The sequence below is a fragment of the Amborella trichopoda genome, chromosome 1, assembly GCF_054954075.1.
Source record: "Amborella trichopoda isolate Santa Cruz 75 chromosome 1, AtrichopodaSantaCruz75HAP2 v2.0, whole genome shotgun sequence".
NCBI lineage: Eukaryota > Viridiplantae > Streptophyta > Magnoliopsida > Amborellales > Amborellaceae > Amborella > Amborella trichopoda.
Genome location: NC_142336.1, coordinates 17,386,972 through 17,414,822, shown reverse-complemented (window position 1 = coordinate 17,414,822; position 27,851 = coordinate 17,386,972). Strand labels below are relative to the sequence as shown.

The following is a 27,851-nucleotide window of genomic DNA, read 5'->3' as shown; positions in this document are numbered from 1 at the left end:
CGTATGTTTGCTGCATTTCTTCAAGTGATCATTCTTAGTCATGCACTGGGACTAAACAATTATACCTTTCAAGGGAAAAGTATGGGCCATTAGCAACTTGATCTTTGTTAAGTATTGATCTAAATGTATCTAGCCTCATTTAAGATAAAAGTACACCCAACAGGCTCTTGTTCCATCATGACTTCATTTGGATCTTACCCCAGTATGGTTTCATTTAGCTCTTGCCCCATTGTGAAAGGTGACCGATCTCGGGCCCTTTCCTTTTGCTCTCTCATAATGTGAAACCATTTCAAGTACTGAGTCGAAAGAGAAAGGTCGAATGCTTTTACTAAAGTAAAGTTTATACTCAAGGGACGTGTTCTCTGTGGCGATACTGATCTTGAAGTCTTCAGAAAGAGTGCAATCAATGACTTTGGATGTAGTATCTCTAAATCTTTGGACAAAGTTCATAAACAATTTCTTAGGATTGTGTCTGGTGGAGACCAATTCCCCAAGAATCATTAGTCTCTTTTTGGTCCCACCAAAGTGCTTAACAAAATGTTGAAACAATTCATCGGGAGTTTGATTTGGGTATTTAGTAATCACCTCTCGGAACCACATTAAAGTTTGACAAGAGAGAATATACTGAAACATGGCCTTGAGACTGTGCGGTTTCTCTTCAAGTGCAAGAACAATGAAAAAATAAGCGATGATGTCATTTTCATTATCACCTTTCCATTGAACTTGTTTTCGATCTGAGGGAAATTGAAACCCAAAAAAGGGTTTCAACATCCTCAAGAATATTCTTGATGTAAGATTATGGAGGGAGTATATTTGCAACTCTGATATTAGCCCTGGTCTCTTTAAATATGGATAATTCGTCTTTCAATTGGGTAAACTCAACTGACATAGGGGTTTTAACCTCAGAGGTATGTTGGTGTTCCAGAACTAATGGCATAATTTGTAGTGCAGGAGATGCAGTTGATATGGGTTGCATCGGACTAAGGGTAGACTGGATCAGCTAGATGGCTGGGGTCCCGTTAGGTGTCAACACTAGCAAAGAGGCCTAAGCCAGGTGATTCAGATAGTTTCTATCTCTAAAATTTTAATATACTCTCTATAAAACTTAAAATTTGAGATAATTTCTCTCTTGAAAAGTTTTGAGATATTTCTCTTTAAAAAATTTTAAGTAGTTCCTCTTTCAAAAATTTAGTATAGATTCTCTTTCTAAAATTTTAAGATACTTTCTCTCTCTAAAACTTAATGTTTAAGAAAGTTCCTCTCTAAAAAATTTTAAGATGCTCTCTCTAAAACATTAAATTTGAGATAGTTTCTCTCTCTTAAAAATTTGATACAGTTTCTCTTTCTAAAAACTTTAATGTATTTTTCACTCTTAAAACTTTTATGCACTTTCTTTCTCTACAAATTGACGCGTGGAAAGAGCTGAGCGATGCTGCTTGTCCTAATTCAATATGCTCTCTCTATCTCTCACTCGATTTATGTATTATCTGGATTGCCGGCACCAGTTTCGAGGTTGCCTTTCCCCACTTTTTCATTCATTTTCATAAGGACCCGGTTTCTATGCAGCCATGCCTGCACATGTAGAAATTCAGTCCTATTAATAGATCTATTATTTAGATGGATTTTGGACTTAAGTTTTAAGGACATGTAATCACTAACATAGAGATCATGAATATGAAAAAATAAGTAAATTTTAAAAACTAAAAATAATAATTCTAGTAAGAAAACATTCGAACCGTTAGTTTCCATTGTTTTTAGATAGAACACCTACTTGTATCCATCTTTAAGATGGATGCTTTACATTTTTTGGACTGCATTAATAGTTATGCAGTCCAGCCCGCCTGAAATAATATTTATTTTCATAAACTCGATCTCCAAATTTTTATTAATGAATTTATATAAAACTTTCGATATTTTGACATCATTGGACTAGCTTTACGTATTTGTGCTTAGTGAAAGACAAGAAGTACTTTGTGTTTTTGTTTAGGGAGAGAAACATGTTTGTATTTAGAGCAGAACACGTCTAGCAGGATGCGATGGCCTTTATTATAATTGACTTGAGGCAAAAAAAAAAAAAAATTCGAGGTCAACTAGGTGATAGGGAAGGCCAAATTTCTTTCTCCAAGTTGGTACCTAATTTGCACCCATGCATGCATATTGCTGTGCACTCATATAGAAAACAAATCTACACATGCACAGGCACACAAATTAGATCGGGTCAACAGCCTTTAACTGGACAAGGCTTGCCCCTCATAAGGTTGTATAGGACCAAGACCTAGACCTAAACCTGACCCACTAAGTCAAATTTTTAAATTTGAACTTGGGGACCTACCGGATCTAACGATTGGTTTGGACCTGGAACTGTGATGGGTTGGTCTCCCATCAACAAGGGGTCAGGGACTAATTCAATGAGCTTATAGGAGACATTTGCTTCCTTAAGGCAAATATTCATAGAAAAAAGCTGAAATTTTTCTTTGACTATTTAATAATGCATAATTGTTTCATGCAGGTTGGACCACATTTCTACACTATGGGTCCAGAAGTATAAAGCATACATCTTAAAGATGGATGCAAATAGGCGGTCCATCTAATAACAATTTTAACTAACAGTCTAAATGTTTTTTTAATACAATTACTATTTTTAGTTTTCTAAATTTATTTATTTTTTCATATTCATGATCTCCGTGTTAAAGGTTATAAATTCCCTAAAAATTAAAATCAAATTATATTTAAAAAATATATTTATTGCCAAACCTACATTTCTATAATATGCAGACTAGCCGCATGCTAACCACATCCTTTAATAATAATAGACATATTTCTAAAGCAAGGTAGTGTGGTCGTTGGGCAAAGATCTTTACCATTCTCATCTAAGCATGGGATAAAGGGTTTACCATTCTCAGCATGGGATAATGGGTGTGTTAGATCTTGCAACGAACACTATTGTCTTTTGCCCGGAACCAGAAACTACCATCCTTGCCTCTAAAGGTAAATAACGTTTTGGACCATCACCCAATAGACTGCCGTACTTGTTCTTATTAGAAAGTATTGAAAGTATCAAAGTTTCGAGATAGTGACGTTCGATTTATTTATGTATTTATTTTTATCTTTAGTAATTTAAAGATACTGACGTTAATTATTACTTACAAGACTCTCTAACCATTTTTCTAGGAAAAGGTTTTTTTTAAAGTTGAGTGACTTACAAGATCGGTTAACCCACTTTTTTTTCTTTTTTTTTTTTTATGTCAGAGTTACACCTTGGTCTCTGGATAGAATCCTCGATCCAAATTTTAATTAATTTATTAATTTAAATTTTTTTTTGTTAGTATGCCAATGCTTCAAGCTTTATGTCAGTGCACTACTAACGAAAACTAAAAAAGAAAAAAGAAATAAAATTCTGTTTTAGGTAATTTTGAAACGAGAGACAATTTTGGGAAAAAAAAACAAACCGGTTAAGACATTTGTAATTTTCACATGTAAATAAAGCATTTCATGTATTAAAAAAATTTTAGGGTCCGCATGTAAATCACTCTTACAAGTTTATAGAATCCTTGTACACAAACGATGCATATAGGACAAGCATCAGTGTGGCTTAGGGTATTATCTCAAAGACTTGATGAGAAGAGTATAGAGAGAGAGAGGGAGAAAATGGAGTTGGTGTGGAAGTATGAATTGCAATATACTGGGTTGTTCCCAAATTCATCCAAACAACCTACCAACTCCTCCCTTCTACGTTTTGAAACTCATTGGTTGCTTTTGCCGCGTCTTCTTTTTCTTCTCTCTTGAGATCAAATAAAGTAGGAATAGTAACCTTGCATTCACCCCTTCTCTCATATCCAATCCAATACAGTTCCTTGTTGGCCGAGGAAGAATGTATAATATGAAGGGAGCTTATTTCATCTTACTTTCTGCCCTTTTCATTGCTTTCTTATCCATAACACTAATTAAATACTCCCACATAGCCTTTCTGGGTAATTCTTACCACGATCCCATTACTCAAATTTCAACCAATTTCCTTTTAGGCATATTCGACATAGACACTTATCACCACCACCACCACCAGAAACCACAAGTACAATCAGTATGTGATGACTTCTTGCCCCCAGACTTTTCACCGTCTGGTGGTGAGAATGGCTCTACCATCATTTGTGTCGACCGAAATGGATGCTGCAATTTCACAACAGTGCGATCTGCTATTGATGCTGTTGGGACTCTTCAGCAGAAAAGAACAATAATATGGATCAATAAGGGCATATACTTGTAAGTCAGGCTCTTTGATGACAGGTTACTGTTATATCATTCTAAATTGTGTTTTGTCTTAGTGATATTCCATATGATAAGAAGCATTAGCATTGCTGTTATAATTTATCATTTTAGAGGAACCTTTATAAAGAGTTGATCTGGACTCCATGCTGGTTTCACCATCCTTGCTGGTTTTGTAAGCCATATCATATCCCATGCAAGCAAGCCTTTCAAGGATCCCTTGAACCTGACTGCTAAGCTCTATGAGGGTTGATTTTAGATAACAAAGATCGATAAAAACTAGAAAAGAGACCCTCTAGTAGTAGGCCGTCGTAACACTAATGCATTATGAGTTTGGGCCAATGTATCTAGATTGGACTAACTATCTAACCGAGAAGGGTTTGTTCTGGTCAAAACTGGTCATACTACTAATCGAACCAATTGCAGCAAATTTTAGAAAAAATGAAGACAGATTGATATAATTCATTGTATAAAATTTTTTTCCAAACTTCATTTAGTTGTAGAACCTGTTAAATCCAGTTGGTCTTACCAATCAAAATCGGCCAAAATATTAATTTTGGATAGTTTTCAAACAAGCCCCCAAAGTTTAACTGATACCGGTACCGATCGTCAAGACGCAGTGTTAGTCAAAGGATGTTGGTGCATATGTTATAGTTTGGGTTCTCCAGGAAGTTAGGCTAACTGATATAAGATTGGATCTTTTCTTTAAAAACCAATTGTTTATTTAGTATGAGAACTAAACCACATATGCAAATGTCAACACTATAATCAATTAATCCAATGCCCAAATATCGTTCCACATATGCAAATATCAACACTATAACCAATTAATCCAATGCCCAAATATCGTTTGAAAACCAATTTCCGGAAAACCAATTCATACGACTTAATGAATTCTATTTTATGTGCGACAATATTTTGAAAGCAATAAGGGCAACCACTTGAAAATAAATGAACAAAGCTTCTTCATGGTAATCCATTCTCTCCATGTAAGATAACGGAGAGAACAGATTATCCTGTGTATGACATCCATGCATAGTCTCTAATGGAAAAACATAGAGAACTAAACGCACTCCCAATGCTACCTACTATTCCTAATTTATGACCACCTTATTAAAAAGTGATTCTCAACATCATCATGGCCATCACCCAGACCTTGTCATCTAATGCTTTTTATTGTATTAGTCTACGTGGTCAGGATAGTAGAATACCACAATATGACGTCTTGAATTTTATTCTTACTATAATATGATGTCTTGAATTTCTCCCACACTTTCTCCCTCCCAAGGTTCTCTCCTCACCCTCTCCCACTCTCTCTCCTTTACTCTCTCTCCCTCTTGTTCCCTCACCATCACTCTCAATCCTTTACTCTCTCTCCCTCTTGTTCCCTTAACCTCTCTCTCCTACTATCTACTTTGTTCTCTCTCCTTTTTCACATACGCTACTCTGTCTCTCTCCTTTCACTCTCTCACTGTCTCTCCTCTCCTTTGCTCTCTCCTTTTATTTTTCCAATCTTTCTCCACCACTCTCCCATACTCTCTACTCTGGTTCTCTCATCTCACTCCCCCACTCTCTCCTAAGCTATCTCTCTTCTCTCACTCTCCCACTCTCTCTCCTTCCCTTCTCCATCTCTCTTCCATTGGCTCTCACTTCTCTCTTTTCCACTTTGTCTCTATTTCTCTCGCTCTGTTCTTTCTTTCTCCTTTATATGCTCTGTGAAGGAGGTAGAGAGAGCCCTAGAGAAAGAGATTGAAAGAGAGAGATCAAGAGGAAGAGAGCAGAGAAATACAAATCTAGCGAGAGATCAACAGATTTTCATTAAAGGGAGAGAGAGAAGCAAAGAGAGAGGAGTGGGACCTAGAGAGAAAGATAGAATTCGATTGACCTAGAGACACAGAGCATAACAACGATATGGGGAAAGAAAGACCTAGAGAGATAGAGCAGATAGAATGAGGAGAGAGCCTTGAGAAAGAGACACTGAGAGCCTACCTGAGCTTGAGGCGTGAGACAAATAGAGAGAGAGATACTTCCAGCATACTTGAGCTTGAGAATTGAGATGACAGAAAGAGACAATGGTGAAACTCGAGGAGAGAGAGACGCAGAGAAAATCAAGTAAACAGGAACTTGAGATTTGAGATGGTAAAGAGAGATGGAGTTCAAAGAGAAAGAAGGAAGGCAAGGGAATAGGAGATAGTGAGGGAAAGAGAAATTTTAAGAAGATAGATTGCGGAAAGCGAAGAGAAGACTCAGAGAGTGCACGAGAGAGAAAGGGCTTTTGTTCCTCTGCCTAAAACTTGCTTCAAATCCCCACCATCCACTTCATAATGACAATACTGGCAATAATTTTTAAATTTCATAAAATATAAAATATATTTATGTGTGGGTTGTGGTTTTTATAGAGCCAAGGCTCTAAACAATCAAACTAAAGCCCACCTTCAAATAGTATTGACAAATGTGGTTTCAATACTGGAAATATTTGTGATAATCTTAAAATATATTCTCAGCTTTAATTATAAAATTTAAAGCTTCAAAAATAGTGTAGATCAAGCAGATCTATGAAAAATTGAAAATTTTGAAAATTGACAGTCCAAAAATGTGCTACAAGATGCACTATTTTCAAAACTTCAAATTTATTTTTTTCTCGTGTCAATCCATCTTGATGTCGAGATGATCAATTTGAAGATATTTGGGCATCAAAATAACCTTATCTAGTGAAATTTTTTAGATTGTTTAGAGCCTCGGCTCTATATAAACTTTTTCCTTATGTAAATATCCATATTTATTATCCATCGGACGCGGTTAGCATGTGGGCCATGGACTCACTTGTAGAAATGTGGGCCCTTTAATAATTTATTTATGAAATAAAATTTGATCCTATTTTTTAGAGAATATGTAATCTTAAACGTAGAGATTATTAATCTGTAAAAATAAATAATTTTTAAAAATTAGAAATGACTTTTTTTTGGAGAAAATATTTAAATTGTTGATTTTACTTTTTTTCTTTTTGGAGGACTACTACTTAGGGGACTTTGTTTTGGTGGACAGTATACATCTCTGGCCCGCATAGTAACAGGTGTAGGCTTGGCCTCACCAAACAATTTTCTTTATCTATCACCATCTCTCACCAAATAAGTTAAGGGAAAGTATACAATGAGACCATTTACTTTTAATACAAGATGGTCAAAATTAATCTTGAGCATTGGATGTGATATTGGATGGCTGCATTTATTATATTGACAAAGATCAAAGTTCAATAGAAATTTTCCTGAATTTTGTGACACTCCAAAGCCATCAGATTTCACATCGGAGGGTTAGAAGCGATTGTGACCTCGTTATACCAAAAGTAAATATTTTCATTGTATATAATCCCATAAGTTAATAATATTATTTATAAATAATTATTTTTTTGTCATCCAGCAGAAGGAACTGAACTTCAAAATCAAGGTGATCCCATGTGTATCATCTTTCAGAAGTAGGGTTGCCATATTTATCATTTTTGTCAATACTATTTGTCGTCTTCCATGTTGTCCTATGGGCCCATACTTTTTATGCCGTCCTAAAATTTATTTCTTCTTCTTCTTTTGGGGATTCAAATTCATCTTAGCACCCGATTTTATGCTCCCCATCCGCATTTTAGGTGAAATAGTGAAACGGTAAGGTCATTTATCTTTGTTACAGGAGGTCACAACTACTCATAGGTGTCAAATATGATATATGATAACTTGTGGGATATGTAGAAGAAACCGAAAATTTTTCTTTTGGATTTTGAGTTTGATCAATAGGACACTGCAACGCTACGTGGGCATTGGTTGATTGCATCCTCATTGTAACAAATGTATATAATCTTATTGTATATTTTCCATAACAAAAGTGTAGGGAAAAACTTCAAGGTATCAACGTCATATTGTAGGTGTACGGTGCATCTCAAAAATCGATTTGAAACAGTTGTCCGAACGTTGAAAACTCCTACAGTTGATCATCTAGACCTCAAAAAGTATGGATACATGAGATGACCAAAAAAAAAAAAGATAATTTCAAGTCTTAATTTGATCACCTTGTTACACTCCCCAAAATAGCTATTTCTCCTTGGATCCATACTCGTGATTTGGTGGCTTCCTAAAGGGTTTCATTTCATCATGTATGTAGATAAACAAATAAATTAGCTGATAAGCTAAGAGGAGTGCCGCTCTTTCTTCTACTGTGATTTCTGATGATGTAACTTCACTGCTGTAATTTGATCCTTTTATTATAGTTCATGAATATTGTATAAACAAAAGAAACAAAAAAACAAAAACAAAAACAAAAACAAAAAAACAAAAACAAAAACAAAAAAAAAACAAAATTATTGTCAGCAAAATCATTGAATGTGTCAAAATTTCATAGGGGCAAAAACAAAAACTCGTTAGGAAATATTATTAGATATTGTGTTATCGAGATAAGTACGCTCTGTTTATGCAAGTTTCATTATTTGCAAGTACCAATGCTAACTTATCGTAGTAGTTAATTAACTTTCATAGTAATATTATTCATCATATGATTTGCACAGCGAGAAGATCACAGTCCCAAGGATCAAACCCAATATTACATTATTGGGGCAAGGAATGGAAAGGACAGCGATTGTTTGGAATGATACAGCCAACTCCTCCCACGGAACATTTTACTCTGCTTCCGTTTCCGTATTCGCATCTAATTTCATTGCCACAAATATTAGCTTCATGGTGAGCCAGCTTCCTCATAAATATTACTATGCACCACACTCGCATTTTAACCTAAGGTTTTGGTTTGACTATGGTTGCATTCCGCCTTAACTCCAATACATAGTTTCGGGACAATGCATTACTATGTTACTTTGAATTAGATGTTAATATCTATTTGTGACACGGTATAAAAAATGTTATGAAAGGTCCATAAAATATATGTCTACATATATGCATGCATCTATTGTTGACATGACTATGAGGCCTTACATGATTTAGCCTACAATTGTCGGTTTGGAGGAATCTCATTATCTATAATTCTCTCCAATATTCATATGGCCCAACGTTCATATGGATGCATTGAATGAATATCCGTGAGATCAAGGACGATTTAGCAGGCTTGGAGGAATCTCATTATTCATAATTATCTCCAATGTTCGTATCGTTTAATATTCATATGGATACGTTGGATGAATAACCTTGAGATCAGGAAGACCTTTTGTCAGATACCCGTTCGAGAAACATAACCGTTAGCTCTTCTTCTCCCAATAAAAATAGGAAGCCAGACAGAGGAAGACACAACAAGAAAAAGGTGTACAGTTCTCCTCTTTTTATGAAAGTGAAAGGATCTAAAATCCAGGCTTTGTGATCACCAGCCTCATGACATCCCGCTCTGTTTTCGGGTCTAGTCTCATCCATGCTCCACTAATTTTTACTAACACTGGTATCAGAGCAATCCAGGTTCTATCTTCCTTTTTTGTTTAACTTTGAATTTTTTTTTAACGATAGAGCTTATATGATTTGATTGTTACGATTTATGCCTAATTTTGTGTAAAATCCTTTTTTGTTTTCCATCTTCCTTTTTTGTTTTATTTGAATTTTTTTTTAACGGTAGAGCTTATATGATTTGATTGTTACAATTTATGCCCAATTTTGTGTATAATCTTTTTTTTGGTTCACAGTGTCAATTAAAGGATAAGTATCGTGCCCTCCCTTTGTATTAATCAATTTCAAATCACCTCTATCCCATTTTGGTTTTTAGGTTTGGTTTAGTGTTTGAATTGTGAGGGTGATTTAACTCGGGTTACGGTTTAGTCGTTTACTTTATTTGATAAATTGTGATATGGATATATGATAGAGTGATATGGGATTGACTACCTAGTTTTAGTTGATCACTTTTATTTACTTGCAACATTCACAAAAATAGTGGTTTAGTGCTTATTGAACTCTCTGTCTCTCCCCCTCTCTCTCTATAATCTCGACTTGCCACTGCTTTGCTTCTGGATCTACTCCCCATCTCCCTCTGCCAGACGGTTTCTCTCTCCTCTTGGATAGGCTACGCAATGGGCTTATTCTGAATGATAGTTCTATAAAAGTTTTTCTTCGATTTCAATAGTAATCAGTTTCTCCATCCATGGAGCCATAAGGTAGAGAGAGAAATGAAAGAGTAATACCAGAAATGTTACAGTTCCATCTCTCTCTCCCTTTTGATCTAAGTCCTTCACAAATCCACGAAACTCTCCCTCCCACGGTCCTTTAGCCGGAAAATTAGTTCTTGAACTTGACGTTCTCCTGAAATATGGCTAACCAGCAAGCCATCTCGTTATCGGCACTAGCCGATGATTTGGCCTCTTGATATGGGTCTTGGTCGGTGGAAATTGATTGCCAACCAACAACCCAAGTGGGCAACCGCCACATGTCAGTTCCCCCACACCTCGTAATACACCTTCCGGCTCCACTGAGAAGTAGAAAGTGTCCCACGTGCATGATTTTGTCCTTAAGAAGCCGAAAATTACCCAATTTCTAGCAACTAAGTTCCTACATTCATTCCTTCACCAAAACGTAAGGATCACTTCCAGAGTTTACCCAAAATGCGCTCTCAAACCCACAAACCCTTGCACCCTTTTCAGAAAAAAAATAAAATAAAAAAATAAATAAATAAACGGAAGGGTGTTGAATACATATTTTGCTATTTTGTTACCTTATAATGCTGAAATTTCTATTAAAAAAAAATTATGACAGAATTATTTTGCTCATTTTGGTATTGTTGATTTTTTTTTAATACAATTAATGCACTTATTGCTTTCGTGTAATATAGTAATTTATTTGTCTTCCAAAGTAAATCACATACTTGATTTTTGTTGTTTTATTATAAGAGCTCACACACCCTTGATATTTCTCTTGTACCCAAAATAAATAATATAAAGAAGAAATTTTTTATTATCTTTGATAATTGCAATATTATTTATCGATTGAGAGATTGCCTATTTCAATTTTTTTTAAGCATCACTTAATAACTGATATTGTTTATGAAATAATTGTAGCTCTCTCTGTACAAGCATTGACCACGTATTAAATTTTTGGTGTCTTGTTTAGCTTCTTAAGAACTTACAAAGTATTAGGTTGCTCACACAAAATTTAGCAAATGGCCAGTAGAATTGTAATGGCTGAACTTTCAAGAGCTGAAAAATTAAATGGAACCAATTTTGGCATGTGGAAAAGGAAGATGGAATATCTCCTCATCCAAGATAGAATCATATGTGTACTTAGAGAAGATCCACCAGTGGTTGGTGATAAACCAACTGAAGAAGAAAAAAAAAAGTTAGAAAAGTTTTAGAAGATGACCTCATAGCAAAAACTTTTATGTTAACTTTTATACAAGATGACCTTATTAAGGTTTTCAAGTACTATGAAACATCTAGAAAAATGCTAGAGGGAACAAAAACAAAATATGACTCAACCTCCGAAACACACCTCCAATTGCTATTAGAGCAATATAACTCATTTAAAATGAAATAGGTTAATAATGTAGTGGAAAATGTAAACAAAATGCTTGATATGGCTAAGAACTTAGCCATTGCTGATAATGAAGTCCTTGAGCGCATGCAAGTTTCCACAATCTTAAATAGCCTTCCACTTTAATGAAAGATGGTAACAATTACACTTAGATTGAATGTCAAATCTCTTACATTAGAGGACCTACCTATGCGACTAGCCTTAGAGCAAGAGCACATGAATATATATAAAAGGAGTGAGTTCATGCTTACTCAAGGACCTCCTAAATTTATCCAATACAAGCCTAACAACCAGAAATTTCAAAAAAAGTTTATTAAGAGGAACAATAGGTTTAAAAACAAAGGAACTAAGCCCTACAACCACGAAACTAAACAAGGACCGCCAAAATGCTTCTTATGTAATCAGCCAGGTTACTTCAAGAACCACTGCCCACATAATAGAAACCCGCAAAATCCAAATAATAGCGATACTGGAAGCAAGAGGCGTAAAGTTGTCTATGTGGTTTCTGAGTGTCTTATGGCAAACCATGACATCAAAGGATAATGGGTAGACTCAGGCATTAATCGGCATATTACAAGCTCAAAAGGCATCTTCGATGACTTCAAAGAAATAAAAGTTGGGGAGAAACGCATCTACATGAGAAACAACACCTATTCTGATGTATTAGGTGTAGGAACTTGTAGGTTACATGTAGAGATGTATATTTTGTTCATTGTATGAGACGAAACATTGTATCTATCCTCTTGCTCATTAGAAAGGGCTTTAAAGTCTGATTTCGATCATTCAAAGTATCAATCAAAAAGCGTGGACAAATTTATGCTTGGGGACACTTCGTTGAAGAACACAACTTGTTCATTCTTCATGTAAATGAGAAAGATGATAATAAAATTTTAACTTATTCTGGTTACGTTGATAGTGTAATTCTTGTTGACATATATACTTGGCACCTTAGGCTTGGCCACATAGGAAAAGACAAAATAAATAAGTTAATAAGGAAAGGTCTTATTCCAAATCTAAATAATGTGGAATTTTCAACCTGTCAACATTGGTTGTCAGGAAAAATGACTAGAAAAACATTCAATAAAGGGGAGAGAGCTAATGAGTTATTAAATGTGGTTCACTCAAACATTTATGAGCCCCTTAAAGTTAAAACTAATAGAGGGATGTTATACTACATCACTTTTATTGATGATTTTTCTAGATTTGTATATGTTTATCTCATACACCATAAATTAGAAGCTCTAGAAAAATTTAAAATATATAAAAAGGAAGTAGAAAGCCAATTGGATAGGAACATCAAAGTTCTTAGAACTGATAGGGGAGGTGAACACACATCTGAAGCTTTCAATACTAATTGTCAAGAATATGGTAGTCAAAGACATACCACTATGCCTAGCAAAATGGAATATCTGAAAGGTGTAATAGAACCCTCTTAAAAATGACTAGGTCCATGATTGCCCATGCTAATCTATCTAAGACCTTTTGGGGATAAGCAATAAGCACATCCATGTATATTCTTAATAGGGTTCCAATAAGGGAATAGATTCTAACCCTTATGAATTGTGGACAGGTAGAAAACCTTATCTATCCAACTTAAAGAAGTGGGGGTCAATTGTGATTGTTTTAATTCCATATCAGCACAGAAATATTTTAGAAAAAAAAACTCTAATTTGTAATTTTATAGGATACCTCGAAGGATCAAAGGGATTTCGATTTTATCTAAAGTTAAGGGACTCATTAAAAGCAAAGATGCTAAGTTTCTAGAAAATTTTATTGAAGAAATATACCTGTAGTGGATAATAATAATCCACTTAATATCCTAAATGACTTAGAACCACTACCTACAATGGATATGAATAACCCTGATCAACATGATGATGTTGAAGTACCCACAGTCAAAGAGGTTAAGAGCTCCTCCATCATACCTTGATGATTTCTATGTCTATATGAGTTAAGAGATAAACAACTTTATTGATCTAAATGAAATCCATAACACTTTTAACTTCAATGATGCTATGAAGTCACAATAATCTCAAGAATAAACTAATACCACAAGGGAAGAATTAAATTATATAGAGAAAAATAAAGGTTGGTATCTATGTGATTTGTTATCATATAAGAAACTTATAGCTTCTAAATGGTTACTTAAAAAAAAGTTAAAATCTGATAGATCAATTAGAAATTTAAAGCTAGGTTAATAGAAAAGGGTTTTACACAACGAAAGGGAATCGCTTATGTCAACACTTATTCTCTAGTTGCAACGTTTATTTCCATTAGAATAATTTTGGCAATCGTTGTATATTATGACCTAGAACTTCACTAAATAGATGTAAAGACTGCATTCTTGAATGGTGAACTAAAGGAAACCATCTACATGAAACAACCTGAGGGCTTCATAATTAAAGACCAAGAACATAAAGTATACAAATTAAATAAGTCTTTATATAGTTTAAAACAATCTTCAATACAATTGTACTTAACATTTCATGATGCCATCCTACATATGGGATATGAAGTAAGTAGATGGGACTATTGTGTGTATGTCTTGAATAGTGAGAGTAAATTCACAATACTCTCATTATATGTAGATGCTATCCTAATAGTTGGAAATGACTTAAAAATAATTGATAAGACTAAGTTATGGCTTTCTTCTCGGTTTGTGATGAAAGATATGGGAGAAGCATCTTATGTCCTAGGCATAAAAATAATTAAGGATAAAAAATAAATAATGTTGTGCTTGAACCAAGAGATATATCTTGACTCTGTTATCAAAATATTTCAAATAAAAAATTGTAAACCATTGTCTACACTGGTTGAAAAGGGAGTAAAGTTATCTAAGAAGGATTGTCCAGTAGAAGGACAAGAAAAGCCTAACGTTCCCTATGCATAAGCTCATGGTAGCTTGGTATATGCAGTAAGATGTACAATACCAGATTTGAGTTATGTTGTAGCACTTGTTAGTAGATATCAAAGTAATCTAGGCATAACTCATTGAAAAGCAGTAAACAGAATTTTAAGGTATATTAAGGGAACAAAATACCTAAAATTGTGTTTTCAAGCAGATAAGCTTGAAGTTATAGGATAATTTGTTGGGGATAAGGACGATAGTAAGTCCACTTCATGACATGTTTTCTTCTTTGGAGGGGTAGCTGTTTCTTGGCCTAGTAAGAAACAAGGGTGTGTAGCTAGATACACACAAGAAACATAATACATTGCATGTAGCACTGCTTGTACTTTTGCTGTCTGGATAAAGCACCTCATAGATAACTTGATGCTACAAATAATCGATGAAATGATTCAAATGTTTTGTGATAATCAAGCTGCAAATAAATTAATTCAAAGTGTAATAAATAGCTCCAAATGAAGACATACAGATGTTCAATACCACTACATTTAGGATGTAGTTGAGAATGGTGAAGTAACTGTTAGTTACTTGCCCTCATCAAATATGATCGTTGATCCATTAACAAAGGGTCTAAGTGTTGAACTATTATCTAAATACACTAGCTTAATGAGACTTAAATATGTTTAAGTCAGTCAGTTTTCATAAGTAAGAGATTTGCATTAACGTGAAAATCCTCATTATGGATATTTACCATGAGAGGCATATCCGCGAAAGTATGAGAAAAACCTCACGATGAGATATTCTTTTAAAGATCATACTCAAAAGTGGGTGTATACATGTGACTCAATGGTTTAAAAAGCGGATCGGTGACCCAGATCGTGCACCTCAAAAACCAATCCGGATCGACGATCAGGATCGGGAAGTGGCTAAATCGGTCGGATTAAAGCTTCAAAAAAATTCGAAAAAATTATTAAAATTCATTATAAATGTTGTTTTTTAGAAATCCAATAAGAAATGAGGGTACTACATTATTAACTTTAATTTTTTTCATCAATTTGTGAATATTGAGATGCTCTTTCCCTGCATAAACTTAAGCATTAAATTTACATCACATAAAAGAAAAATCATAGAATTATCATGGATAAAATATATAATTATACATGGACTATAATAAAGAGTAGACTAAATCAATGAAAGAATGGCCATTAAAATCTCGTTTGGGCTAATCCGCTAAAAAAAACCAAATTATTACAGCCTAACAAACTATAATCCAAAATTATTACAACCTAACTAATTATAATATTATATACTAAAATTATAATCATTAGTTTACATGTTATAATTATTTTATTAGATAAATAATAACAAATTAAAAAAAATTTATAATGTTATCTAATTTAAAATGTATTAATGACAACTGTAAGAAAAATAATACATTACATGATTTATAATGTAAAAATTAATAAATAAAATAAAAGATTTGATTATCAATGTAAAAATTAATAAAATGAAAGCAAATAACATTAGTAATAACCATCATGCCTCCTTAGCATATGTGTTTAAAATTGCCTATTAGTACCATATATTTACATTCTGTTTTCATTTAATGATGTTTGGAAATTATCCCACAGCGAAGAATGAGTATTCAAATATGCTATATATAATTGAAAGATAAACACAAGTGTGAAAACACAAGGGCATTCGTGCACATGCACGCGTGCATGTGTGTGTCGCACGTGTGGCATATGTGGGAGTGGTGTGTGTCATTTGTTAAAGTATTTTTAAGGCTTGAATCGGCTAGAACCGGTGTACACATGCACACATGCATGTGCGTGTCGCACGTATGGCATGTGTAAGAGTGTGTGTGGCACGTGTGGGAGTGTGTGTGGTCGCGTGCATGTGCGTGTCGCACGTATGGCATGTGTGGGAATGTGTGTGGTTTGTGTAGGAGTGTGTACCGCTCGTGTCACACGTACACACGTGTGGGAGTGGTATGTGTCTCATGCGTGACGTGCACACAAGTGTGAGGTGCTTTTGAGGCTAGAACTGAGAGGGAACCGCTAAAACCGGGAGGAACCAGACAGAACCGGGTGGGAACCGGCAGTTATGCTCTAGAACGATGCGGTTGCCGGTTTTGTGCTGGAACCAGCACGGGCTGTGCCAATTCCCAAGTCGAACGGGGCGAGTCCGGTTCGACTCGCCGATTTTTAAATCATTGATGTGATTTATTATTATGCTCGACCGTCATAGCCAAGTGGGAGATGTTGATATGTATGGTCATGAGGCCTCACGTTATTTAGCCTATAATTGTGGGTTTGGAGGAATCTCATTATCCAAAATTAGCTCCAATGTTCATATGGCCCAACGTCCATATGGATGCGTTGGATGAATATCCTTGAGATCAGGGACGACCTTTTCTCAGAGACCCATTGGAGAAATATAACCATTAGCCCTTTTTCTCCCTAACAAAACAAGAAGCCAGAGAGAAGAAGACAATAAGAAAATGTGCACAGTTCTCCTCTCTTTCTCTCTAAAAGTGAAGGGATCGAAAATCCGGGCTCTGCGATCACCAGCCTTACGGTATCCTTCCTCTCTGATCTCGAGTTTGGTCTCATCCACGCTCCACCAATTTTTACTAACATCTATAAATACATGTATTGAAATTTATCTGTTGTTTACATATGTAATTACATATATAACAATTCACATATCATAACAAGTAGTAAAGCATAAAAAATATACATTTCATTAATAGTCCAAAATATATTACTTCATGAACGAAAATTTTATGCATAAAGCATTTCCTATAGTATACTGTTCAAAAATTAAGACAATGGCAAGCACCGCACTTTGTAGTCAAAAGTACTACAAACTTTAAAAAAAGTTTGGGCATCCAAAACTTTTAAAACTTGCAAGTATAATGATTTAAAGTACCCCATTAAAAAACTAAGGTAGATCTTATCAACGGCCAAAACAATTTAATCAACTGAAAATATCTTATGCTACAATATGATAAGAGAAACCGGAAACTTTGGAGAAGAGGTGAGATGAAGATCCAAAAGTCCATGGCTTGGAGAGGTAGAAATCTGGACTCGGAGAAAGAAAAACTCTAGAATGTTTACTAGTAAATGAATAAAAGCATACTTTTGTTTAAAAAAAAAGTGACTTATCTAAATTCTAGGTAAGGTAATAAAAATAATTTTGTTTTATTCTAAACTATTTTTAAATTTTAAAATATTCTTTTCCAAAATAAAACATTATTCATTAAAGAATGCATGTTCTAAATAAAGAAACACCAACTTCCAAAATTGAAACATGTCCACAATCGGGGCACACTATTGGACAATCTATCAGCGTGTCTTGCACTTTTCTAGAAATGTCAATCCCGTGTCCAAAGCGTCGACATATGTGTCAACAACTACTAACTGTCGGCACGTGACCAAACCCCTAGAGATATGTGTCTATGTTTCATAGATGGATTAAGGACTTGAGATTTTGCGAGTCCATTCTCGTTCACTCCATGATCTCGATAGCTCCCGCACTTGAAGCCCAAAAAATAGTCTATCTTGCACACTTTCTTACGTAGATATGAATCACCCCTCGAGCTCAAAATTTAAGATTAGGGATGAAATGGACTTGTAGATTTGTGTTTTAGGCTTTCAATATATATCCACGATAGAGTTTTGAGCTGCAGTTGTCCATATTTGCCGAACATTTATCCCTTTAAATTTTATTAAACGAATGTATTTTTTTATAAAAGGTGTGGCTTATATAAAATTGCAATCTTACATATAGATGTACGATCGCATGTTTGCTTTATACCGTTCATTTTAGTTGGATAGTATAATTTGATATATATTTTAAGACATTGTCCAAAAATTGCATAACTTTTAAGATAGTGTCAAATTATCCAATTTAAATAGATGATATATATTAGTACAACCTTATTTTTACAAGTAAGGTTGCAATTTTAAGTAGATGGAATCGAACTTAGCACATAATGCTACAATTTTCACCACATCGATCAAACACTTTATCAACGGCTCTTTCCACATATGTATTTTCTTTTTTTCTTTTTCATTTTTGAGTGTTAACCTTAGTTATAATACTCTATTTGATTTAAAAAAAGATCCAAAATTTTCAAACACATTTTAAAAGGAGTAATTTCAAAAACAACTTAGAAAAAAACTTATTTTGCTTTGATGAAAATGAAATATTCTCGTATTTCATTTTTAAAAGCAAAGTTTTGAAAAAAAAAAAAGCTCCCAAATTTTGATTTAAATTTTTTCCTCCCAACTCATAAATATCTTCCCTTTGAGCACCGAAGAAGTACAAAGATTAGTTAGCTTATTGATTTCATACATTACAAAATGATAATTTTATTTATATTATCTAAAAGTTAATTTTTTACCAGCCCTTTTAGCAACACATACATATATGCTCAAGTCATTAATTCGTTCCTTTTGAGTTAGATTTGAAATAATATTCTTTACAACTCAACCCAGGGGCTCCATTTTTAATGACTTTTTCTTTTTTGTTTTGCTCCATAATTTTGGATGAAATATAAATTATGACTGACCTTTATATTTGCAAATGTATTGTTGTTACTCGTATTGCTAAAGGAAAAGTGTTTTGTGAGTTAGCAGACTCACAAGCCTACTGACAATATTTTAAAATATTAAATATATATATATATATATATATATAAAGTTTTATTTTATTTTACCTTTTTTTTTATATTCATAGATCATTTATCTCTACAAATTTAGATTCAAGATCTATATCAAAAATCGGTGTTAGAGGGAGCTCGCAAAATAGTGCGAGTTGGGGGTCTCATATTAACCGGGTATTGATTAAACTATGTTCAAACTTGATTCCTTACAAGGCTGTCCATGGTGAGGTACTATACCCTATACAATCTTTACAGACAGATGTCAAAAATTCTGGGTACAAGATGAATTTTTAATGCAATTCTTATCCAACCTAAACTCAAGGCAACTCTTCGAAAATTGTATTCACACTGACGAAGAATGAAAACCTTGTCAAACTGTTGCCAAACCATTTGTGAATTGGTCTAATTGTCGTATGAAATAAGGTGTTTCAGGTTGTTGGCAAATCGAAATAACCCAAATCCTTATTTAATGTCGTGAGCACCCCACAACAATGAATTCAATACCTAAACAAAATGCTTAAAAATAATAACGTATGCAATAAGTAAAATGGGATATCACCAAACCACAACACAAGTACAAGTAAAAAGCACACACAATGCAAGTAAAAGTAAAACCACACACACATTTATATGGTTCACCCAAAATGGGCTACATTCACAGGGCAAGGGGCACAGGTGTATTTACTATCAATGGAAGAAAATTACAAGTTTAGGGTTTTGTAGAGATAAACTTATACAATGACAAGAAAGAGCTCAAATAGATATTTCCTACCACAATATCACCATCAATGGACTCATCTCTTCGTCACTATCACCAAGGCCGTCGCCGCGAAGAAATGCTGATAAAAAATCAGCCCAATACGAGGTCCCAATGGTGTTAGGGTTTATGCAAAAACCCCAATTTCAATCTCTCAAATTTCTCTACTTCTTTCTAATCTTTTCTCTATCAAAAAATACACTTTATAGGCTTCATAAAATGCTTTTTTTTTCAGTGATAAAATTACCCATTGAGAAAAGAGGAAATTTCAAATGGGGGTGATTTGCATCACTATCCCAACAATCTTTACCTTGCTGCAAAGTCACACCCGTGCCTTACCAAACCCTCACTTCTTTTCTTTCTTTAAACCTATAGAAGTTAGGCTCTTCTATTTGAATGGGTTTCGTAAGCATATCCTCAATGTTGTCTTCGATCTTAATCTTGACCAATCTAATTCTCTTATCTTCAATAACTTACCGGATATAGTGATATTGAACTTATATGTACCTTGACTTCTTGCAGCGAACTGAGTTCTTAGCCAAGTGAATAGCACCCATATTGTCACAAAAGAATTTAATGGGCTTATACACAATACCCATCTCACCCATCATTCCTTGAAGCCACATGACTTCTTTTGATGCCTCTATTGCCACCAAATATTCAAATTCAATAGTTGATAACGCTATTGTGTCTTAGAGCCTTGACATTCAACTTAACAAGCCATTTTGCAAACCAAAAAACAAACGTGGTAGTTAACTCTATTAAGATCACAAAAACATTTTGCATCCACAAAACATTGTATTGAAATTGAGCCCTTAACGAATGTAATTGAATAACTACTAGTACCTCTTAAGTACCAAAGCACCCAACACGCACAATATCTGGTCTAGTACATACCATGACAAACATTAAACTTCCAATCTCATTTGTAAAAGGCACATTAGCCATGCTTTTTCTTTCTTCTTTTGTCTTCGGACTTTGCCTTGAAGACAATTTAAAGTGAGGTGATCGGGGTGTCTTCATTGGCTTTGCATTTTTCATGACAAATTTTTCAAGCACCCTTTCGATGAAACCCGTTTGAGATAGTGATAAAATTCTATTTTGTCTATGCTATTCAATTTGAATCCCAAGGATTTGCCTTACTGGCTCGAGATATTTCATCTTAAATCTTTTGCTCAACTAAGTCTTGAGCTCATCAATTCTAGCCTTATCCTTACAAACCAAAAGCATGTCATCCACATATAAGACTAAAATCAAGTATGTACCATCATCAAAGAATTTTAAATAGATGCAATGGTTATACATACTTCTAGTGTACCCAAGGCTCATCATGAGCATATAAAATGTTCTAAACATAATTGTATTGATTCTTGATTGAGCCCATACAAAGACTTCTTCAATTTGCACACAAGTCTTTCATTGCTTTGTTCTATGAAACCTTCCAGTTGTTGCATATGCACTTCCTTTTCGAGTTCCCCATGCAAAAATGTCGTCTTCACATCTATTTCCTTAAGCTCTTAATCATGTATAGAAACTAACGTAAGCACCAAACGAATTGAGACCAACTTGAATACCAGTGTAAAAATTTATTGAAGTCAATTCCTTGCTTTTGTGGAAAACCTGTTTGTCACCGATCTTTCCCTACAATTTTTAAACATGCCATCGGGCCCCTTCTTTATCTTAAATGCTCATTTTTCAACTAATAACCTTTTTAACTGTTGGTAGCTTTACCGAATCCCAAGTCTTGTTTCTTTGAAGGACCAATATTTCTTCTTCTATATTCCAATTCTCGATACCATTACTTTCAAAGGATTCACGAAATGATGTTGGCTTTTCATTTTTGACTATCATAGCATGTAAAGTATTTGAATCTACATAATCTTTGTGCTATTTGGGTACACAATTTCTCTAGTAAAGCACTGATGTGCCAAAGGCACAACTTCATCATGATGGCCAATGGTTCTTCATATTGATTTCTAATTCTTCATGTTCTTTACCATGATCAAATGGTATATTCTCATAAAGCATGATCAAATGGAAGAATTCACCACCTTTCTTTTAAAATAATTATTCCTTATATGATCAATCTTTCCATAATATGAGCACATGTTTTTGTTATTAGGCCCTCTTGATCTTTATCGAGATTTTGAATTGCTTCTTGAATGATTCCTTGATTAATCAAACCATCCATTCGATCGACCTCTTGCCACAAGAGCTTCAGTTTATTATTCTATTAAACTTCCCAAATATGCCTTCTTTTAAAGTTCATCGAAAAGGGGAGCACTACACACGGAGTCCAAATCAAGAAAATCATCTTTAGTACAACTCAATGTAATAACAAGGTTATCATAGGATTCCAGCAATGTACAAACTAAGTTAACTGCCTTATCTTCATCCTCTATTCTCATCCTAATACTTTGAACTTGATCATTATATCGACACTTTTGCACCATCTTTCATTCTCAAGGACTACAATTTTCTTTTTAAGAAAATTAAGTCTATGAGATATTTTGATTGCTTCAAAATTTCCAATTTTCCACTAAAATCTTTTGCCGTCTTTTTCCCAACAATATTAATCAACACTTCATTCACCAACCACAAGCGAATTAGTGGCTCGTGCCTTCATATCAAGTTCCTCCCAATCATAATCGTTCATATTTATCGGTTTCTTATATTTTCCAAGTAATATCTTGTGTTTCCCTTGATGTATTAATAACTTTTGAATTTTGAATTTTCAAATTTCAAAATGATTTTTCTCATTAAACTTCTCCACCTTAAACTTACAAGTTGTCATTTTTCCATAAGTACTACACTTCGTTGAGCTTTGATATTACTTGTTGACAAATTTGGATAACCCAAATCCCTACTTGATGCTATGAGCACCTCATAACAATATATTCAACACCCAAACAAAATAGCTAAGAATAATAATATGTGCAATGCATTTGTTAAAAAAATCACATAGGAATGAAGTAGGTTTTTTAATTTTTTATTTTTAGAATTTTATTATTTTAAGCTTTTTAATTTAGGGTTACTTAGGTTTTGAAAGGTAGAATTGAAAATTTTACTTTATTTTAAGATAGGAAGATAGATATGAGTGGTTACAAGAGAGATGTGAGGAGTTAAAAGAAACCTCCTGTATTTACCGGATTTAGTTGATATAGAGATAGACTTTTTAGGGCGTCACATGACATTGAGAGAGAGGGGATTTACAAGAGAGAGAGAGAAATAGAGAGAGATAGATAGAGTTTTATAGAATTTTTTATTTCTATTTATTTCATTTTAAATTTATATTTTAGGGAAAGATGTCCCTTATTTAAAAGAAGGATGGTGAATTGAATGAAGAATTTGGGTCTTATATAAAGATCTACGTGGTAGACTCCCGTGCAAACCTTGAGACACCCTATAATCTCTCAAACCATTATTTTAATTTATTTTTTCTTATTTTTTTTCCTCCATCAATTGGTATCAGAGACTTGAGATTAAATATCCATAAACCATATGGAGCGTTTGGATTGATTTGATCAAATATTTGAGTGATTGGATCAACAATTCGAGAGACACATGGAAGAACTTCGCAGAGCAATACAACAATATTTGCAAGATCGACATAGTAGACTATAACTAGAGGAGCAAGAGCATGAAGAGGTAAATCTCAATGCAAAAGACGATGTCAATAGCCCAAAATTCGTAAGGAATTTTAAAAATCAATTATAAAAAAGAAGACATATGTGATGCAGTATGTGAAATCCAACCCTGTGAACTTGAAAGAAAAATCAAGATTTAGTTTAGTATTCAAGAGTTCGGTATTTCACAATTCCACTATAAATTTTGTTGGGTCAATTGTTTATTTGAAGAAGAAAAAATACTTAAAAGAATGTTGGGATTGCATCACCAACTTTTGAGAATGCTTCTAAAGATTTGAGTTCAATAAGCGCGAGTCAATATTCTTCCAACCTTGAGAGAATGTTGAGAGAATGATGTAATGGGTGTTTTAATTTTTAGTTTTAAATTTTTATGTTTTAATCTTTTATTTTTAATTTTTATTTTTTTTAAAATTTTATTATTCAATTTTAATATTTTTAGATTTTTAAATTTAGAGTTATTTGGGTTTTTAGATTGCTTTAAGGTTGTTTCCTACTTTTATAGTCGTAGATATTATAAAGATAGAATTGAAATGTTGACTTTGTTTGAAGATAGGAAGATAGATATGGCTGGTTACACTAGAGATATGGGGAGCTAAAAAGCATCTCTCATATTTATGGAATTTTGTATATGTAGAGAGAGGCTTCTTAGGGGGCTGATAATGTGAAATTGAGAGAGGGGGATTTACATGAGAGGGAGAAAGATTTCAAGAGAGAGAGAGAGAGAGAGAGAGAGAGAGAGAGAGAGAGAGAGAGAGAGAGAGAGAGAGAGAGAGAGAGAGAGAGAGAGAGAGAGAGAGAGATTGAGATTTATTGAGTTTTTACTTTTATTTTTATTTTTAAGTTTTATTTAAAGGGAATAAGTTCCTCCTTATTTGAAAGAACGATAGTGAGTTGAGTAAATAAGTTGGGTCTTGCTAAAATATCTAAGGTAGATTCCCTAAAAGACACTGAGAAAGGGTATAATCTCTCAAATCTTTATTTTTATTTATTTATTCTGGATGTTTTTCCTTGCTCACATAATGCCAACTTTGCTTAAAAAGGGCTTTCTAGAATAGTGAATGCCAGAGTAGCAAAACTTTGCTCTGCGCAAATAGTGATAACAAAGTTTTCGAGTACAAGACTATTCAAATGACGATGTCTCAATGGGGGCCCCGAAGTACGAAACAATCCCATTGTCTTCAAGGTATCAAACTCTCTCGACATAGTAATGCAATCGAGTCCAAATGAGAATACCTCAAGGAAAAAAATGAGCTAAGTAAACACTTGTTAAATATTTCCTAGAGTTGCACTCTCCAAGAAATAGTCTAGAGAATATCAAGGCCAAATTGGAATTCCCTTTGGACTGTAATAGGCCTAGACTCAATTTAGAAACATAAATAATTTTTAGTGAAAACAATTGAGTAAATAGTGAGAAATCACTGTTTTTCTGATAGCCAATGTTAAAACTCACAATGAAGATTTTCCCCTCTTTGATCTTCATAACCTCTCTTGATTTCCCATCTGAAAATGGGGCATTTGTAAATCCCAAATTCATCTACTATTGAAAACTAAAGCAGTTGGGAGTGGGTTGGACTACTGGCACATGTCAAAATATTGTGAAATTAAAGTAATAGTGGATGGAAGTGGTTGAGAATATTGACCGAAATGTGGGTTCCTTGATTAATTTTGATAAAAAACCATTAGGGTTAGTATTGACAGTTTGAATTTAAGAACGCTAAGAAAGGCCCAAACTCATACGCTCAGTGAAGCTTGTATAGAAATTAGGCACACAAAATCCATAGATCCTCATAGTTCATACTTAAATTCTCTAAAATTGATTAAGTTGGCTTGAAACACTATTTGAGCTAGTTTAAATCTAATAGTCCGTACGTTACTTGAAAGCAACTTAACTATGAGTCGGTAATCATGAGAGCAAACGCATCAACAAAAATATCATAAAAACTTGTATCTTGTAGTGCTATGCTAAATGCCAATATAGGCAATATAGAAATAATGAATTAATCATTTACTAAGAGAACCCCCTACATAACACCTTGTAGCTCTGCGCCCCATTACAAGCCCTTGAATTTGTCTCCTCCTTGTGCATTGCACACCATTTTTAGGTGTGCTTTAGAGAAGGCTCATTCTCATAGGAAATGTATAAACTTCCATACAAATATGAATGAATCCATAGGGAATGTTTCTACAGCTCAATATCCTAACCCAGGTTTACCTCATTAAGGTGGATTGATTCATTAAGAGCTTACTTAATCCCCCAAGCTGCACATTAATCCCCCAAGTTGCACATCTCTACACCACACAACAAGCAATTTAATAGAAATGATTCTCCCAATTGTCACACAATTAACTTGTTAGTACCCCTTAAATCAAAGACTCGAGATCTCCTTACTTACCAGGTGGGGTTTCATCACCTTGTTCCGGATCCTAAGTTGGAATCAATTTCATTCCTCTTGTATTCCAAATTTCATACTTTGAAAGGCCCTCAGTTAATGCATATACCAACCGTAGACACCTGAGATTTGGTCGAGTATTCTTGACTTGGTTAAATTATCTCACGATCATAGGCAGAATTCCCAATCACCCATGAGAATCTTCCAATAGACATCACAATAGTTAAACATCTGATCGAACACATTGGTACCTTAGGATTTCCACAGAATTCACTACAGGAAAACTAAACGGTCTTCATATCATACTTATCCCATATTGTGGACAATTGAAAGGGCTTTCCAACAACCAAAGTCTCACCTCAATTAGATCTTGGAAAGTTATGGCTAAACCAATGTAGTATGCTGTCACCAAAAGTTTTTGAAAATTGTGCAGGGTCATCCATAAGATTTTGAACTCTATAAAGGACAAAATACCCTTTACACTAGTTGAGAACTGAGACTTAGGGCCTGCACATGAGGCCTCAAGGATGCCTGATGCAGCCAGTAATTGGCCCCATGCCGTTGACTCTAAGCCTCATGTAGCCTAGTCTAGACTAAGTCCAGGCTGCATGTAACATAGCAATTTTAGCTACATATGGCCCCAACACGGGAATGGTTCGAGGACATGATTTTTGGCCATCTTATCTATAATATCTCAATTTTAAATGTACATTTGTGAGTGCCAAGGTCTGAGCCTTCAGATTATAAATACCCCCTTCAGTCATAAACCTAGCATAGAAATCTTAATACCCACATATAACATCCCTCAACCCTAGAGTACAAACTAGAATTAAAGATATTAACCCTAAATCCAGGAAACCTTGCCTTCTAGCCCTAAAACCCAGGACTGAGAGTATCCCCATACCTTCTTTGAGAAAGACCCTAGCCTTAGGATTCGAAACACCAAAACAACCTAGTCTAGGCCCAACCCCAACTCCTAGATAACCTTGAATCTTAGGAATTTTGATCTAACCTAAAAGAACCGCATATTTAACCTTAGGAACTTTAAGCCTAACCCCAAGAAATCTCAATCTGCCTTAGAACATCCCAATGCTCCCTCAAAACATGGATTTACCTTTAGTCCTCATATCCACAAATCTACCTTATTCCTTTCCCAATATATCAATCCAGACATTCTTTAGTTGCTCTGATATTAAGGATATTCCTACCACAATATCTACAATAAACATTCTAAAATTTATTCATCTGTCTATACCCTACATTTATTTTCATTTTATTTTTTTATCTCTTTTCCTTATTTTATTGTTTTTATTCGTTTCTACTATCTTCTTCCTTTATCTTATTATCTACATGAGTGCCTTTTGAAATTGTTAAGGTACTCTATAAAATTTAAAAAACTGAAGATTCATCGCCTAGGTGTTGGGCAAAGGGTGGAATTACACTGACATATATTTGGTGAGAGCTTTCTCTTTACTCTCTAAGTCCTTTTATTGATATAATTGTTGATCTCGCTTCCTTCTTTCTTCATAAAAAGAGGTAACTCTCTCTTTTATGATTCCTGCAGCCCAAGACAATGGGGGGCAGAAGCCGAGGATAAACACCTACTTCTAGTTAGACTTAATATAGTTTATAATATCGGTGTGGTTTCCATAAGGTTGCAACTGCACCTCCAATGTTTATCATAACATGTAATTTTGGTGTAAGAAATTATTAGGATTATCTGAAAATCTATTTTCCTATCAATTTATAAAATTTTAAACTCCAAAAAAGGTTAAAATCAAGTA

At 34.2% G+C, this 27,851-nt stretch overlaps 1 protein-coding gene across 1 annotated transcript in view; it reads left to right on the top strand.

The window, feature by feature from the left end:
- Positions 1-3,793: 3,793 nt before the first annotated feature.
- The window catches only part of LOC18425747 (Pectin lyase-like superfamily protein), a 58,617-nt gene continuing 34,559 nt past the window's right edge, over positions 3,794-27,851 (top strand). The window contains exons 1-2 of the mRNA XM_088861850.1: positions 3,794-4,260; positions 8,810-8,981. Coding sequence (XP_088717976.1) covers positions 3,872-4,260; positions 8,810-8,981 — 561 coding nt within the window. The 5' untranslated portion in view covers positions 3,794-3,871. The remainder of the gene's footprint in view (positions 4,261-8,809; positions 8,982-27,851) is intronic.